The sequence below is a fragment of the Globicephala melas genome, chromosome 7 (genome assembly GCF_963455315.2).
Source record: "Globicephala melas chromosome 7, mGloMel1.2, whole genome shotgun sequence".
Taxonomy (NCBI): Eukaryota; Metazoa; Chordata; class Mammalia; order Artiodactyla; family Delphinidae; genus Globicephala; species Globicephala melas.
The window spans coordinates 71,887,323-71,900,667 of NC_083320.1; the positions used below are offsets into that span (position 1 = coordinate 71,887,323).

At 51.2% G+C, this 13,345-nt stretch overlaps 1 protein-coding gene across 4 annotated transcripts in view; it reads right to left on the bottom strand.

Annotated features, from left to right (window-relative positions):
• Nucleotides 1-13,345, bottom strand: part of TANC1 (tetratricopeptide repeat, ankyrin repeat and coiled-coil containing 1) — a 229,561-nt gene that overhangs the window by 5,738 nt on the left and 210,478 nt on the right. For all 4 annotated transcript variants that reach the window (XM_060302398.1, XM_060302396.1, XM_060302397.1 and 1 more), the window contains 5 exons: nucleotides 7,867-8,000; nucleotides 6,155-6,278; nucleotides 5,624-5,799; nucleotides 2,528-2,660; nucleotides 1,068-1,159 (listed from right to left, as the gene is read on the bottom strand). In XM_060302398.1, coding sequence (XP_060158381.1) covers nucleotides 1,068-1,159; nucleotides 2,528-2,660; nucleotides 5,624-5,799; nucleotides 6,155-6,278; nucleotides 7,867-8,000 — 659 coding nt within the window. The remainder of the gene's footprint in view (nucleotides 1-1,067; nucleotides 1,160-2,527; nucleotides 2,661-5,623; nucleotides 5,800-6,154; nucleotides 6,279-7,866; nucleotides 8,001-13,345) is intronic.

Below are 13,345 nucleotides of genomic sequence, written 5' to 3' on the forward strand. Positions count from 1 at the left end.
GGCCAGGAACCCTGCTGGGTCATGCTATATGCCTATTTATTTGTTGTTATTAAAAAAGAAAAGGAAAAACTAAAACATAGAAAGTACAGCAGCTTCATGCCAGAAAGGATTAAAATGGTCATGATGTAGTTTTCTGTTTTCATCATCTTTTAATTCTGTCTAATCACAGACCTGGAAAGAAAAATGATCTATGGAAATGGCCTGAGCATCTCTCTAAACTCGGGGTTGGCAAACTACGGTTTCCGGGCCAAACCCGGCCTGACACCTGTTTCTACAAACACAGTTTGACTGGGACACGGCCTGGCTCATTTGTCTGTGTGTTATCTTGGCTGCGTCTGTGCCACAAGAGCAAAGCTAGAGGGCTGTGACAGGGACCGCAGAGCAAAGCCTGACATGGTTGCTACCTGGCTCTTTCCAGATGAAGTGTACTGCCCTCTGATCTAAACTGCATGTGTTAGTTTGAACATTTTTACTTTAAAATCAAATTTACTAATCTTTAAATTGTCTTTCCATTTCTAAGGGAAAATGAGAAAAAGAAATTAATTCCACCTCCTGAGTAACTGAGTGTTATCTATTACTTGACTATTTTAAGTAAAAATCTCTCCAGAAACAGTTTCAAATTCCAGAAGCTTACAGACATTAAAATTAAGATAATAAAGGCTTGGGAGATTTCATGATTCTTTTCTTCTGAAAATGTCTCCTGAGTGTTCCTTTCCCATGTCTCATGATTCCAAGCACCAAGGAATTTCCTGTAGGATGTGCCTGTTAAACAAGAAGCACCTCTGCCTTCGTATCAAGGCTTCAGGCTGTAAGTCACAGTTACAGCCCCAAGGATTCGTTCAGAAATAATGGTTCTCAAACACAAAGAGGAGTGCTTTCCACATTGAAGATTCTGCTGTGAGGATATCAAATCCTGGGCACAAGGCTAGGTTAGCACTTCCCAGAACTTCTATTAGCTGAGCTCCATGCATTCTGTGCAGCAGCACAGCTACATCCATTATACCGCAAACGAAGAGGCTGCTCATAGGTTGTTTACAGGATCACAAGAAAAGGGCGACACCACTTACTTTGTACATCAAGTTTCCTTCCTCCATCAATTTCTGTAAAAGTATAATCAGAATATCAGGTTTGGAAGTAGCCATCGCCCAGGCAGCATTTCCTGCAAAATAAACATGCGTTCAGAGACATTCCAGTGGGCCTGGAGCAAAGGAGCTCAATGCTTCCGTGGCCCCGTCACAGCTAAGCCCACAAACAGCAGAGAACCCAGCTGCAGAGGACACTGCAGCGTGTCCTGCAGGTGTATTGTCCTGCGTGACAATACAGCTAAGGGAAGGGAGCATTGAGCAGGGAGTTGCACCCCGCACACCCTGTCACTTGGGGGGACAAGAGTGCTGGGACACGCAAGCATCAGCGCAGCCATGAGCCACCCCTCCTTTCTACGGGGATTTGCTTCCCAATCATCTCTTTAGTTCCCTGCAGTGCTGTCAGGACCACGCGCAGGTGGACGCGAGGCTTCTCAGCATCTCTCACACTCGCTGCAGAGTCACCACCAAATCCACTCTGAGACGCCAGCTCTGGCCCTGCTGCCCTCCTCCCACCATCCCCGCCCTCGGCCTCCCTGCTCCCGCCTGTGTCTCCTTCTCTCCCGGCTGACGGCACAGCCACAACCTCTGTGTAAGCCTCTTCCAAACAACTCTTAAGGGCATGGCCTAAGGAGTCGGACTCAGGTTCAAGGTGACCTGCCGCCCACTATGACCTCAGGGGAACTATTCACCATCTTCAGGCCTGGGGTTCCTCCTCTGTAACATGATGCTTTCATCATTCCCTACTTACAGGGTAGGTGAGGATGAGATAAGTTAAAACATGCAACTGCTCAGAATAGCTCCTGATACCATGAGCTGCTTAATAATGTCATTTCACCACCTTCATCGCAGTCCCCTCCCCAGAACTGCTGGCAGCCAAAGGTCTGGCGTGAGACCAGAAAAGACAGTGCCATACGGGGCACTCTTCCCCGCACTCTGAACCCTGGACCATGTTCCAACCTCCTCAGAGCTCCGGTCCCTGACATTATCCTCAAGTCACCCCGTCTCGTCTCCAGTAAGCCCCGAGAGCTCTCCCTCCCAGAACCTGTGCTAGGGTTGCCGCTGGCCTTCCCAGAGGACTAGCCGCCCCTCCCGAACAGCAGTCCTCGCACTCGTGGGTCATGACAACCGCCCTCCAGCTCCTGCCCACCCGCCCTCGGGCCCTCCCCACAGAGGCCCCCGGAACTGCTCCCGCTGTGGCTTCCCAGGGCTGGGCTGTCCTTCAACACTGGCCTCTGCTTTCTGCCCACGTGGGCTGTAATAATATGAGTCTTTTACACACTCTGAATGACTGTGATTAACTGAGCCTTAGAGAGGGACAAAAAAAGTCTCCACACGCCTGACATCTTACTTCTTCACCCGGGAGCAGGTGGGTACGGTCCCTCGCGTACTCTAAAATCTGAAGGTACCCTCCCTCTCGCTGGTGAACTGCAGAGTTTACTGACCTAACTTGGCTCCTTTTCTCAGCAGTGTAATCACTACAGATGTGTTTCGACAACCGATGGCTCTGTCCAAGGGCCGCATGCCACTGTGGTCCACGTGCTCGATCACGGCCCCCTTGTCGACCAGGTACAGCACCTGCAAAAGGGAGACACAGGACCTGAGGGCGCGGGTAGCAGGAGCCCTCACCTTGCCCGACGCTGCAGCTGGCGTAGGAGCTGGCGGTCTTAGCTTCACTCTGGTCTCAGACGCTCTGGCCTAACGGGATCTCAGAAGGGAAACGAAGCTGACATAGAACAGAGCAGAGGAGCTGCAATCCACAGCTCACACCCTCTCTGCTAAAGTGATTTTGATGTTGGCAATGAGACAGGCAGGTGGATGTTCCCAGGGCGGGACGTGTGTCTGTGCACCCACAGACCACAGACAGTACACGCACGCTATCGCCTGTCTGTCTCACCCCACTTCCCAGGCCACAGAGACGAGACACAGTCACCTTTTCATCTCCAGTTACTCAGGAGGCAGGCTTCTGCCATAGCTCCAGCGTGCTGGCAGGTTACGGCAATGGTACTTCAGAGACACTCAGACCCACACAGCCTGGGTGCAGAAGCCGGAAAGACCAGGGTCAACTGGACCCGGTTATAACTCACTTTAGGGCTTAGGAAAGAGACCTGAATATGGGCACTGTAAAGGTGGCAACTGTGAGACCATGGTACAAAGACTGCCGTGATGTGATCAAACAGCTGTCACTTGGACTAAACAGAGAACAACAGGGAAAACCATGCTGGCCACTAAAATTGCTCTATTCACTGGAAAAGTCTGTAGCCTGCTTAGATTTTCACGTGGATCTAGTAGATCCCATCAGTCCACCAGCTGTTCAAAATGACACTAGAGGGATTAATATCCAGAATATATAAAGAACTCCTACAACTCAACAAAACCTCAAAAACCCAATTTAAAAATAGGCAAAGGCTGTGATAATCCGTAATGGAAAAGAATATGAAAAAGAACATATATATATACATATATATGTGTGTGTGTGTAACTGAGTCGATTTGCTGTATAGCAGAAATTAACACACTGTAAATCAACTATACTTCAATAAAATTTAAAAAATAGGCAAAGGGGCTTCCCCGGCGGCGCAGTGGTTGAGAGTCCGCCTGCCGATGCAGGGGACACAGGTTCGTGCCCCGGTCCGGGAAGATCCCACATGCCACGGAGTGGCTGGGCCTGTGAGCCATGGCCGCTGAGCCTGCGCGTCCGGAGCCTGTGCTCCGCAACGGGAGAGGCCGCAACGGTGAGAGGCCCGTGTACCGCAAAAAAAAAAAAAAAATAGGCAAAGGATCTGAATAGATATTTTTCCAAAGGTGATATAAAAATAGCCAATAAGCATGTCAGAAGATGCTCATCATCACTAGGGAACTGCAAATCAAAACAACAAGCTATTAACTGTTAGGATGGCTGCTGTCAAAGAAAAGAACAAAACAGAAAATAAGTGCTGGAGAGGGTGTGGAGAAACAGGTAGCCATGTGCACTTTTGGTGAGAATGTAAAATGATGCACCCACTACGGACACAGCATGAAGCTTCCTCAAAAAATTAAAAATAGAATTACCCCTCGATTGAGCAATCTTACATCTGGGTATCTATCCAAAAGAATGGCTAGATCTCGAAAAATCTTCAGGCTCTCAAAGAGATATTTGCACACCCGTGTTTGCAACAGCACTACTCATAATAGCCAAGAGGTGGAAGCAACCCAAGTGCCCAATGATGGATGAATGGATTAACAAAACGTGGTAAACACATAAATGGAACATTATTCAGCCTTAAAAAAAAGGACATCCTGACGTATGCTATAACATGAATGAACCTAGAAGACATTATGTCAAGTGAAATAAGTCAGTCACAAAACAACAATCTTGTACGATTCCACTTGTGTTCAGGGACCTAGAGCTGTCATTCACAGAGACGCAAAGTAGAAAGGTGTTTGCCGGGAGCGGGGTTGGGTAACGAGGTAACTGTTTAACGGGTGCAGTTTCAGTTTTACAAGACAAAAAAAGCCTGGACTTTGGCTGCACAACGATGTGAAATGTATGTAACACTACTGAACTCTTCACCTAGGAATGGTTATGACGGTAAATTTTATGTTACGTGTTTTTACCAAGACTTTTTTTAAATGACGCTTAGAATGCTAAGATCCTTCACTCTTCCCTAATGTTGATAAACGACAGGATCTGGTAATGTAACATAAGCTGAAAGAGAAAAGCGTGGAGATGCGAGGTTTAGTTAAAGAGCTGTTTCTGAAAATCGACATTTAAGTACAGTGTATAATGTGCAGGAAATTGAAACTATTTAACTGTAACCTCACTGCCTTGTAAAACCATCAGGCACAGACGTGCAGGGTGGGGATGGCTTCTGCTCCGAGGTCCACAGCCCCCAGCAATACAGTACCCGTCTGTCTAGCTAATCCTCACCTTAGATACACGTAACGATTCATAAATGATAATTCTCAAGGAGAGATGAACATTCCTCCAGCACCTGCTTGGTGCCTGGGATATGGACACTGACAAGGTGGTTTTTGCCCTGAAAGACATCTTGTGGGTTTTAGTTTATTAAGGTTTTATCCCTTCCTTCCTCAGTTAGACTTGGGCCTTTGGCAAAGAGATAAAGACAGTGCCCAAAGCATTTTCTGTTATTTCTAGACAAAGCCGCATCAATTTAAAAACAAACCAACTGATTATTTGATGAGTAATTTCTCACATATAAAAGTGATTTTTAAATGATCTATACAGGCATTCTATTTACATGGAAATTGTAAGAAAATGAAACGACATATGCACGTGTGTACACATATTCATGTATGTGCGTGCAGTTTGTAATCATGGAATTTTAAGCCTTTAGAGTCTATTAAAATCTTTACCCCAGGTCTGGAACAGACTGCGTGCCACAGAATTAGAGGAAAACGAAAGCCACCCCACAGCACACGTGTATGCCCCGGCCACACGGGGCCAGCGCCATGCACACTTGGGGATGGCTCAGCTCCCGAGTCTCCACGCGGCCCAGTCCGCCTGGCACAGGTGGGGAGCGTGGCCGCCGCGGTACCTACGGTCTCCGCATCGCCGTAGAAGGCGGCCAGGTCCAGGGGGCTGCGGCCGTTCTTGTCCGTCTGGTCGATCTTGGCTCCTTCCTCCACCAGGAACTGGACCACAGCCCTGTGCCCTTTCAGACAAGCCCAGCTTAATGCCGACAGACCCTCTTTGTCCAGAGAAGAAAGGGCGGCACCTGAAAGACAAGCCCATTCACAGAACGTGACCGTGGAAAGACAAGGCCAGAGGCAGACCCTTTCACACCCACAGGGGCCTGGCCTAAACAGCATCTGAAGCCAAGGGTGAAATGACCATCCCTCCTGCAGCTGAGTAAAGGGTACGTGGGATGTATCCCTATTCCCTCCACTTGTGTGCAAGTTAAAAAATTTCCATGACAAGAACACTAAACAAAAAGATTTTTTCAAAAACAAAACAAAGACAACAACAAAAAAAACAAAAAAACGAAATCAGAAAGTACTGAACGAGTCTGCCAAAGCTCTTGTCCTTGTCCCTCCAAGAGAGTCCCACGCAGGGGGGGACAGTGCGGCTACCTTTCGAAAGGAGAAATTCCACGGTGCTCAAGTGCCCTTCACAAGCAGCCACCATGAGGGGCGTCCGGCCCTGCTTGTCACTTAGGTTCACGTCACAGCCACGGTCCAACAGCAACCCAACGATCTGAAAGAAACCCTCGGGATTACACGCTTCCTGCTGCCCCTTGAATCACGTGCTCTCTACTCGGGATGGTTTTTCCACCTTTCAGAGTAGTGAAAGGACTCTCCCCTCTTTTTAAAAACCCCTGTAAGTCGTGTGATCCATGGGGCCTGTAAAATCTTTCTACTGTATTCCTTCGAACACTCTTCTCCCAAATATATCTTCTCTTTAACAAGCCTGATTCATTACTATGTCTGTAAAACTTGCACACACAAGGCAGAAATTTGGAGAAGGGAGGATTCCAAGCACAGTCAAGTGATGACACGACAGCCACTACAGGGCACGTGGGGTAGCTGAGCAGAACTAAAGGGAAGGCACGACAGCCATGGCCCCATGGCGGTGCTGACACCACGTTCCTGCAGCAGGCGGACGCGGCACGGGCAATGGATGCAAAAACACTCACCCACCCTCTCCCCTCAGCAGTCTGCTTCCTGAGGCTTAGGACTGGGGGACCTTCATAGCAGGTGATTTTTAGCAAAGCTTCCTGGAGGAGAGTTTCAGCCTCCAAGTTATGCCTTTAAACAGTACATGGTGAGAAGGGGAAAAAAAACCCAGAGAGGGGTCTCTTACAATGACCATCCTGGAGGGAACTGCTCTGTCCAGGGGGTTGTGGTCCAGCCTCTCTCCCTCTGGCACCGTGCTTGTTTTATTGCCACCACAGCAGAAGGTGGCATGTTCCCACTGCTCTCTTGTTCCTGACACACTAACGTATGTCTCCAGACTCCCCCACGACTTAGGGAACACGGAGAACAGGAGAGAGGATTATTAGCCAGGGCATCTCAAGGACTCGTGAGATAGGCAGGGAGTGGCCGGCACAAACCAAGCTCTTAGAAACGGGAAGGAGAAAAGCCAGAATCTCGGTGGGGCACCCTCACAGCTCCTGCCAGCAGAGCTAGCAGGAACCGGAAGGGTTGCGACTCCGCGCTGTGAACTTGGGTCTAGAAAATTCCTTCTATAATGGACATGATGCGGAAATCCATCTGTCTGTTTGCAGCTGTGTGTAACCTGGTGCCAGCCATGGGGTAGATACATGGTCACTGTTTACAAAATGAAGGAATAAATGACTGAACCACTGCTATCAAGGGCCCCTTGCTCCCTTAATTAGACTAAAAGCAATGATGCGTCGCTCCTTGTAAAAAGAAACCAGCCTGAATCACAGTGCAGGACCAGAGGGAAAAGGCTTCCCCTCCCAAGGAGCACAACAACGCCACTCTTCTCCCAAGCCTGCTGGACAAGTGGGTTGCACAACCACAGCAGCCGCTGTGTTACAGCAAGTCTTCTGCTGTCGGGATGGGGTGCACCCACTCCATTTCCCCTCCCCGGTTACGGGGAAGCAGCTGTGGGTCTCTGACCTGGTTACCGGCCTTGCTCCCAGTTACCAGCCAATGTGGCTGACTGTGCTAGCCTGTCAAATGTCTGCCTTGATACAGCAGTGCTCACAGCACAAGCAGAAGCCAAGAATGTGAAAAAGACAGGGCCCAGCAGGGGAGACGGGAAGTAGCGATCTCTATCCCATTCACTGTTTCTGAAGCACTCGGGGTCCCCCGGGTACCTGCCAATGCCCCTGGCGTGCCGCACAAAACAACGGAGGGACCCCTCTCCTGTTAGTCCGAGACGCAGCAGCTCCACGCTCCAGCAGCAGCTCGCAGACCTCCAGCTTGCCTCGTCCTGCAGCGGCCGTCAGGGCTAGAGGGAAGTCACGGGGGAGGGGTCTGTTAGTATGATGGCCACATGGTAGTGGCTAAAGGTGGCCACAGACTCTCTCACGCTCCTCTCACTGAGAGGAGGGGGACCACGTATCCTGCCCCCCTTGAATCTGGGCAGGCTCTGTGACACCTTTTTCTTTCTTTCTTTTTTAAAAAAATTGTTTTTGGCTGTATCGGGTCTCAGTTGCGGCTCGCAGAACCTTTCGTTGTGGCACGCAGGCTCTTCGTTGTGGCATGCCGGCTTCTCTCTAGTTGTGGCGCGTGGGTTTTCTCTCTCTAGTTGTGGCGTGTGGGCTCCAGAGCGCGTGGACTCTGTAAGCTGTGGCCCACAGGCTCCAGAGTGTGTGGGCTCTGTAGTTTGCAGCACACAGGCTCTCTAGTTGAGGCGCATGGGCACAGCAGTTGTGGTGCACGGGCTTAGTTGCTCTGCGGCATGTGGGTTCTTAGCTCCCCGACTAGGAATTGAACCTGCGTCCCCTGCGTTGGAAGGCGGATTATTTACCACTGGACCACTAGGGGAAGTCCCTCTGTGATACCTTTGACCAACAGAACAGAGCAGACATGATGCCGTGCCAGTGCATGGGCCCAGGCCCTGAGGTGGGCAACTTCCACTTCCTTGAGCGCTCCTTGGAACCAGCTGCCATGCTGTGAGGAAGCCCAAGCAGCCCTGAGGTGAGACCCACTGGGAGAAGCTGTGCGTGGCCAACGTCCTAGCAGCCAGCCAGCAACACTGTCACCTACGTGCGTGTGTGCCATCCTGGAAAGGGGTCCCCAGACACAGTCAAGCCACACCAGCTAGAGCTGTGAGAGCAGAGATGAGCCGTCCCTACAAGCCTGGCCCAAACGCAGATTCGGGAGCCACTAAGCGTTTGTCTTATTGTCGTCTTTTTTCACAGTAAGAGACAATGAGAACATAGGGCCACACAAACACAAAGATCAGTATTACTGTCAAGACCAGCTTCTTACCCTAAAGTCACACATTTCAGTCAACAAGAGCTAACGATTGCTAAGGCAGTGAGAGCATATCACATCCTTCCTGCCTTCAGGGAGCTTAGAATGTCTGTAACAAGTCCAGATCCTGGGTTAAGAATGTCAGCAAAGGAACAAAAGGACAATTAGGCTGTGGAGGGCCTTGAGTGCCCGGGCGAACAGCCCAGTGTGATCCTGAGGCAGGGAGCTGTAGCTGGCAGCAGAGGTGCTGCGGGAAGGTCAGCCGAGGACAAAACGAGCACGGTGTGAAGGGAACGAATGCAGGTCAAGGGTCCTCAGGACACCCTCACAGCAGTGACTGCGCCTCCCCACCCCCAAGGCATAACTCCTAGTGGGGGCTGGGGAGGCAGAAAGACGGGTTTAGTTAGAAGAGGGGCTCTGCCATGGCATGAACCCCTGTCTAGAGGGAAGGACAGCGGCAGGTTGCAGGGACAGCCCCAGGCCAAGACAAAGCTCTTCAGCAGAGGACAGGAAGGGGCGAGGGTGGGAGACGGAGACACCGCAGTTGGGAGTGTCTACAACACAGAGGGGGAAGGAGAGGGTGGCGCCCGACGCTGCGGCTTGGCTCTAGTCCTGGGGCGACTCCATCTCTACATACAACCTCACACCTCAAACTTCTGGCTTCCTGAATAAAGTAAGCGTCCCTCCAAATCAGTCAGACATCTCAGTATGAAAACCAGGAAGGCACAGGAATAGATCCTTCACAAAAGGTGAAGTCCAAAGGCCAAAGAACTTATGAAAAGCGCCCAACCTCACTAGCAGTCCAAGTAATTGAGAAATGGGACTCGCTGCTGGTTGAGGACGTACACATCCTTCCACGCAGCAACCCAGGTGTAGATGGGTGCCCGGACGTGCCCCTGGAGCACACGGGGAGGCGTGCTTGTAACAGCCTGAGCTGGAGCAGCCCAGCTGGCTGTGGACAGCCGGCCACAGGTCATGGTGCCAACACTACACGGCCACCAAATAAACACCACGCGGCTAAATGCAGTGCAACGGGTCCGCCTCCCAAATTTAACAGAGATTCCAAGAAGCAAAACACAGAAGAACACACAGGGCAATAGCTCAGAACTGAGAGCACTGCTGGGCGGTCTCAGGACAGGCCCACAATGGCCCCCTTTCCGGGAGGGCAGGGCCGGCGTCACTGGGAACCCTGGGTCTCCCGGCGTCGCTGAGACGGGGAGCCAGGGGCTCAGCAATGCAGCTTCCCTGTGTCCTCTCCAGACCCCCTTCTCAGGACAGACACCATGCCTACTCCAGCTCTGTCGGCCGACCACGGTTTACCTCCCAGGACCGCACACACCCAAAGGATGTAAACATGACACCTGGACCTCAGCTCCCTCTCAGGGACAAAGAAGTCGCCAACCGCTTTACTGATTTTCTCAAGACAGGGCAACCAGTAAAAACCACAGACGGGGAGTGGAAGCTGTCTCGGGTCTCGACCACGGGTGCCATTCCTATCCGTGTTACACAGACAGGCTCGTTGTCACCCATCGCACATCTAAACTTGTAAATAACTTACAAATAAATACCGTAAACAGACTAGTACGGATATCGGTTTATAGACGGATGCACTGGGCTGGAGGTGGGAGTTCCCATACCCCAAACGTCTGAGCATCGGTGGCCAAGTGATCCTGTCTGTCCTGTGAGCTTCTACACTAGCGGGTCCTGGTCCTGCTGCCGGGCATGCCCGTCACGGTCTGCTCCTGCCACGGTGTGAATGTTGACGATTCTGAAGTAACGTGGGCCTTGGGGCGCTTTTCTTCACACTGTCTGGATGGGTCTAACACCACATCCCTGCAAGCGGGGGCTTTGTGAGATGGAAGCTCTGGACGCTGAGCCACTCCCTGGGCCTGGGGCTCCCCGGCATCCTTCCTGCAATTAGGGAGCCCCTCCTCTGCCGGGAGCGGCCTGTGGCACGGCGTGGGCACTGGCGCTGCAGGCGGGGACGTGGCCAGGCGCAGGCAGGACACCGTGGATGTAATAAGCTCAAGTCTCTTTTATTTGGTAAACAGGCTTCATCCGCATTATAAATGGGGCCTTTAAGTCAGGATTTCTGTTGCAGCTGCCACTGATTTTTTTTTTTTTTTGCAACAGCACATCAAAAATGACAGCCCGGCACTAAAAATAGGGCCCCGTGTTTGAAGGAGGTGCCAGAGGAGCCAGAAGTTAGAACAGCTGACAGTCGGAGGGGAGCACCGCCCAGGCCCGGAGACAGGGCTGGATTCCCTTCTCCCTTCCAGCCCGCCCGGCTGCACTTCTGGTGATTAGTCTTCTTCTGAGAAGGTGAAGCACCTATCAGCACAGGCTGGGAGTCTCACACAGCCGGCCTAAAATGGATCACACCTTCCTAACGAGGCTCTCGCTTTCACCCCGATGCCCCAAACAACAGGACCTGTGTTCTCCTTTTTCTACTCAGAGGGAATCTTTTTGTTGCCGTCACTCAGGACCCCTGAGGTTAAGGGTGTCTCTCAAGTTCTAGCAGCCACGAGGAGTTAAGGATACCATATTCGGAAACAAGCCAGGCTGAAGAACAGTCAACCAGATGCTCAAACAAACAAAACCAGCAGAACTCTGCTCAGGAATTCCAGTTATTCTGCTGAAAAGGCTGTCTTCCGAGCAGACCAGCGGCCCCTAACAAGGGTCAGCGCACTCTGCCTGGCCGGAGAAGGGGGAGGGGCCGGACAGGAGAGAGCGCCTGGCAGCAGGGCAAAGCCGTGGCTTCCGGCCAGCGGAATTCAGAGAGGAAGGAGAAAGAAGACCTGGTAGGAAACGGGGGCTCTCAGAGTCAGCCTGAGCTCACGGCGCTGCGTAGGACTCAAACTGAACATAATTTCTTCTACTGCAAAATCCTCAACAAGATGGCATTTCTGTAATTAAATTCCCATGAGGGCATGTGTCATTTTCTGATTCATTTTACCTCGGCCATACTGTCTTCTGTCTTCAGAGCATGAGTACGTTGGTCGTGGCGGATGTTCATTTTAAGAAAACCCAACTGACCCTCAACAATACGAAATCCTCACTGAAAACATCAGTGAGAGATGATGGTTCCTGGTAAAATGGATCATTTCCAGGAATCTTTTAAGAACTAAAGTTCTCTGGGCAGAGATGTGATTTACAAAAGCTCAACGGCAACTTGCCTGGAACACAGTCATTCCATGAGCAGGGCTGTTTGTGATATTTGATGGCAGGTCTGTCCCTCAGACACACAGGGGTGTGTTCCTGGGCCAGGCCGGCAGGCCTGGGAGCTTCAACAATGGAGTGTCCCCCCCTCTGCCCACATCCTTCTCTCCCGACTTACAGAAAAGGGTGACAGGTCAGAGCACACGCAGGCGGTCCCTGCTTCTGGACAGTGACCTCTTCATACACCACACAGTGACGAGCCAGCCCACACCCCCAGGCCCCAGCTGAGCACGCGAGCCACAACAGTGCGCACCCGCAGAAGCGCGCTTCCTGCCGGCTGAGATGGCGGCCCGGGTCGTGGGCAGCGCCGCTCGGCTTTGCTTCCCTACGTGTGTTCACTGGTGTGATTTATTTCCTGACATGCTGGCTCTTCCCATCTTTTATAAAAATGGGTGGAAAATGAATAGTGATAAGCAGCAGGGGTCTCATAAATGTCATCTAGTTGCGACCAGGATGGAAACCATTAGATGCGACAAAGGCAGTGAAGACAGAACCCGGGCCGGAGGAGAACAAAGGTAAAAGTGCACGTGGAACGCCGGGGAATTCTCAGCTATTTTATCTAAATGCTGAAATGTAATTTGGGATTCTATAATTTTTTAAACCTCTTTGGGAATGGCAGCCCCTCGCCCTGCACTTAACAAATGACCTCTCGAGGAGTTGTCACCCCAGAGGCTAGTCGGCCTGTATTTTGCTTTGCTGCCCTTTGGGTCTGGGCAGGGCTGCCACTCAGAGAGGCTGGTCCCAAAGGCCTCTGAATGAAAGCAGTGCCCTGTCCTCGCCCTGGGAAGTCAGGCAATACCCCCTCCCCCTCCCCCTTCTACGGACAGGGCTGAGATTTATAAAAGTCCAGTATCATAGCCTTGCTTTGTTAAGTATTTCCTTCCTGGCTGAAGGAGGGGAGGGCTTCCATTAGAAGAACAAACTCCCCAACAGCTATAAATTCTTCATCTCCGCAAAAATCTGAATCCTCAACAATGCAAAGGATAAAATAAAACACAACAAAGATTGCTCTCACTGAAAAATGCCATTGCACCGGGAGACGAACCCCCAGGAACCTCCAGCACCCCCAGCCTTGACACCCGTGCTGGGAGGGTGACCTTGCGAACAGGAAGCCGGCTCTGCCCCAAAGCTCTCTGAAGCTCACCAGTGGCTGCT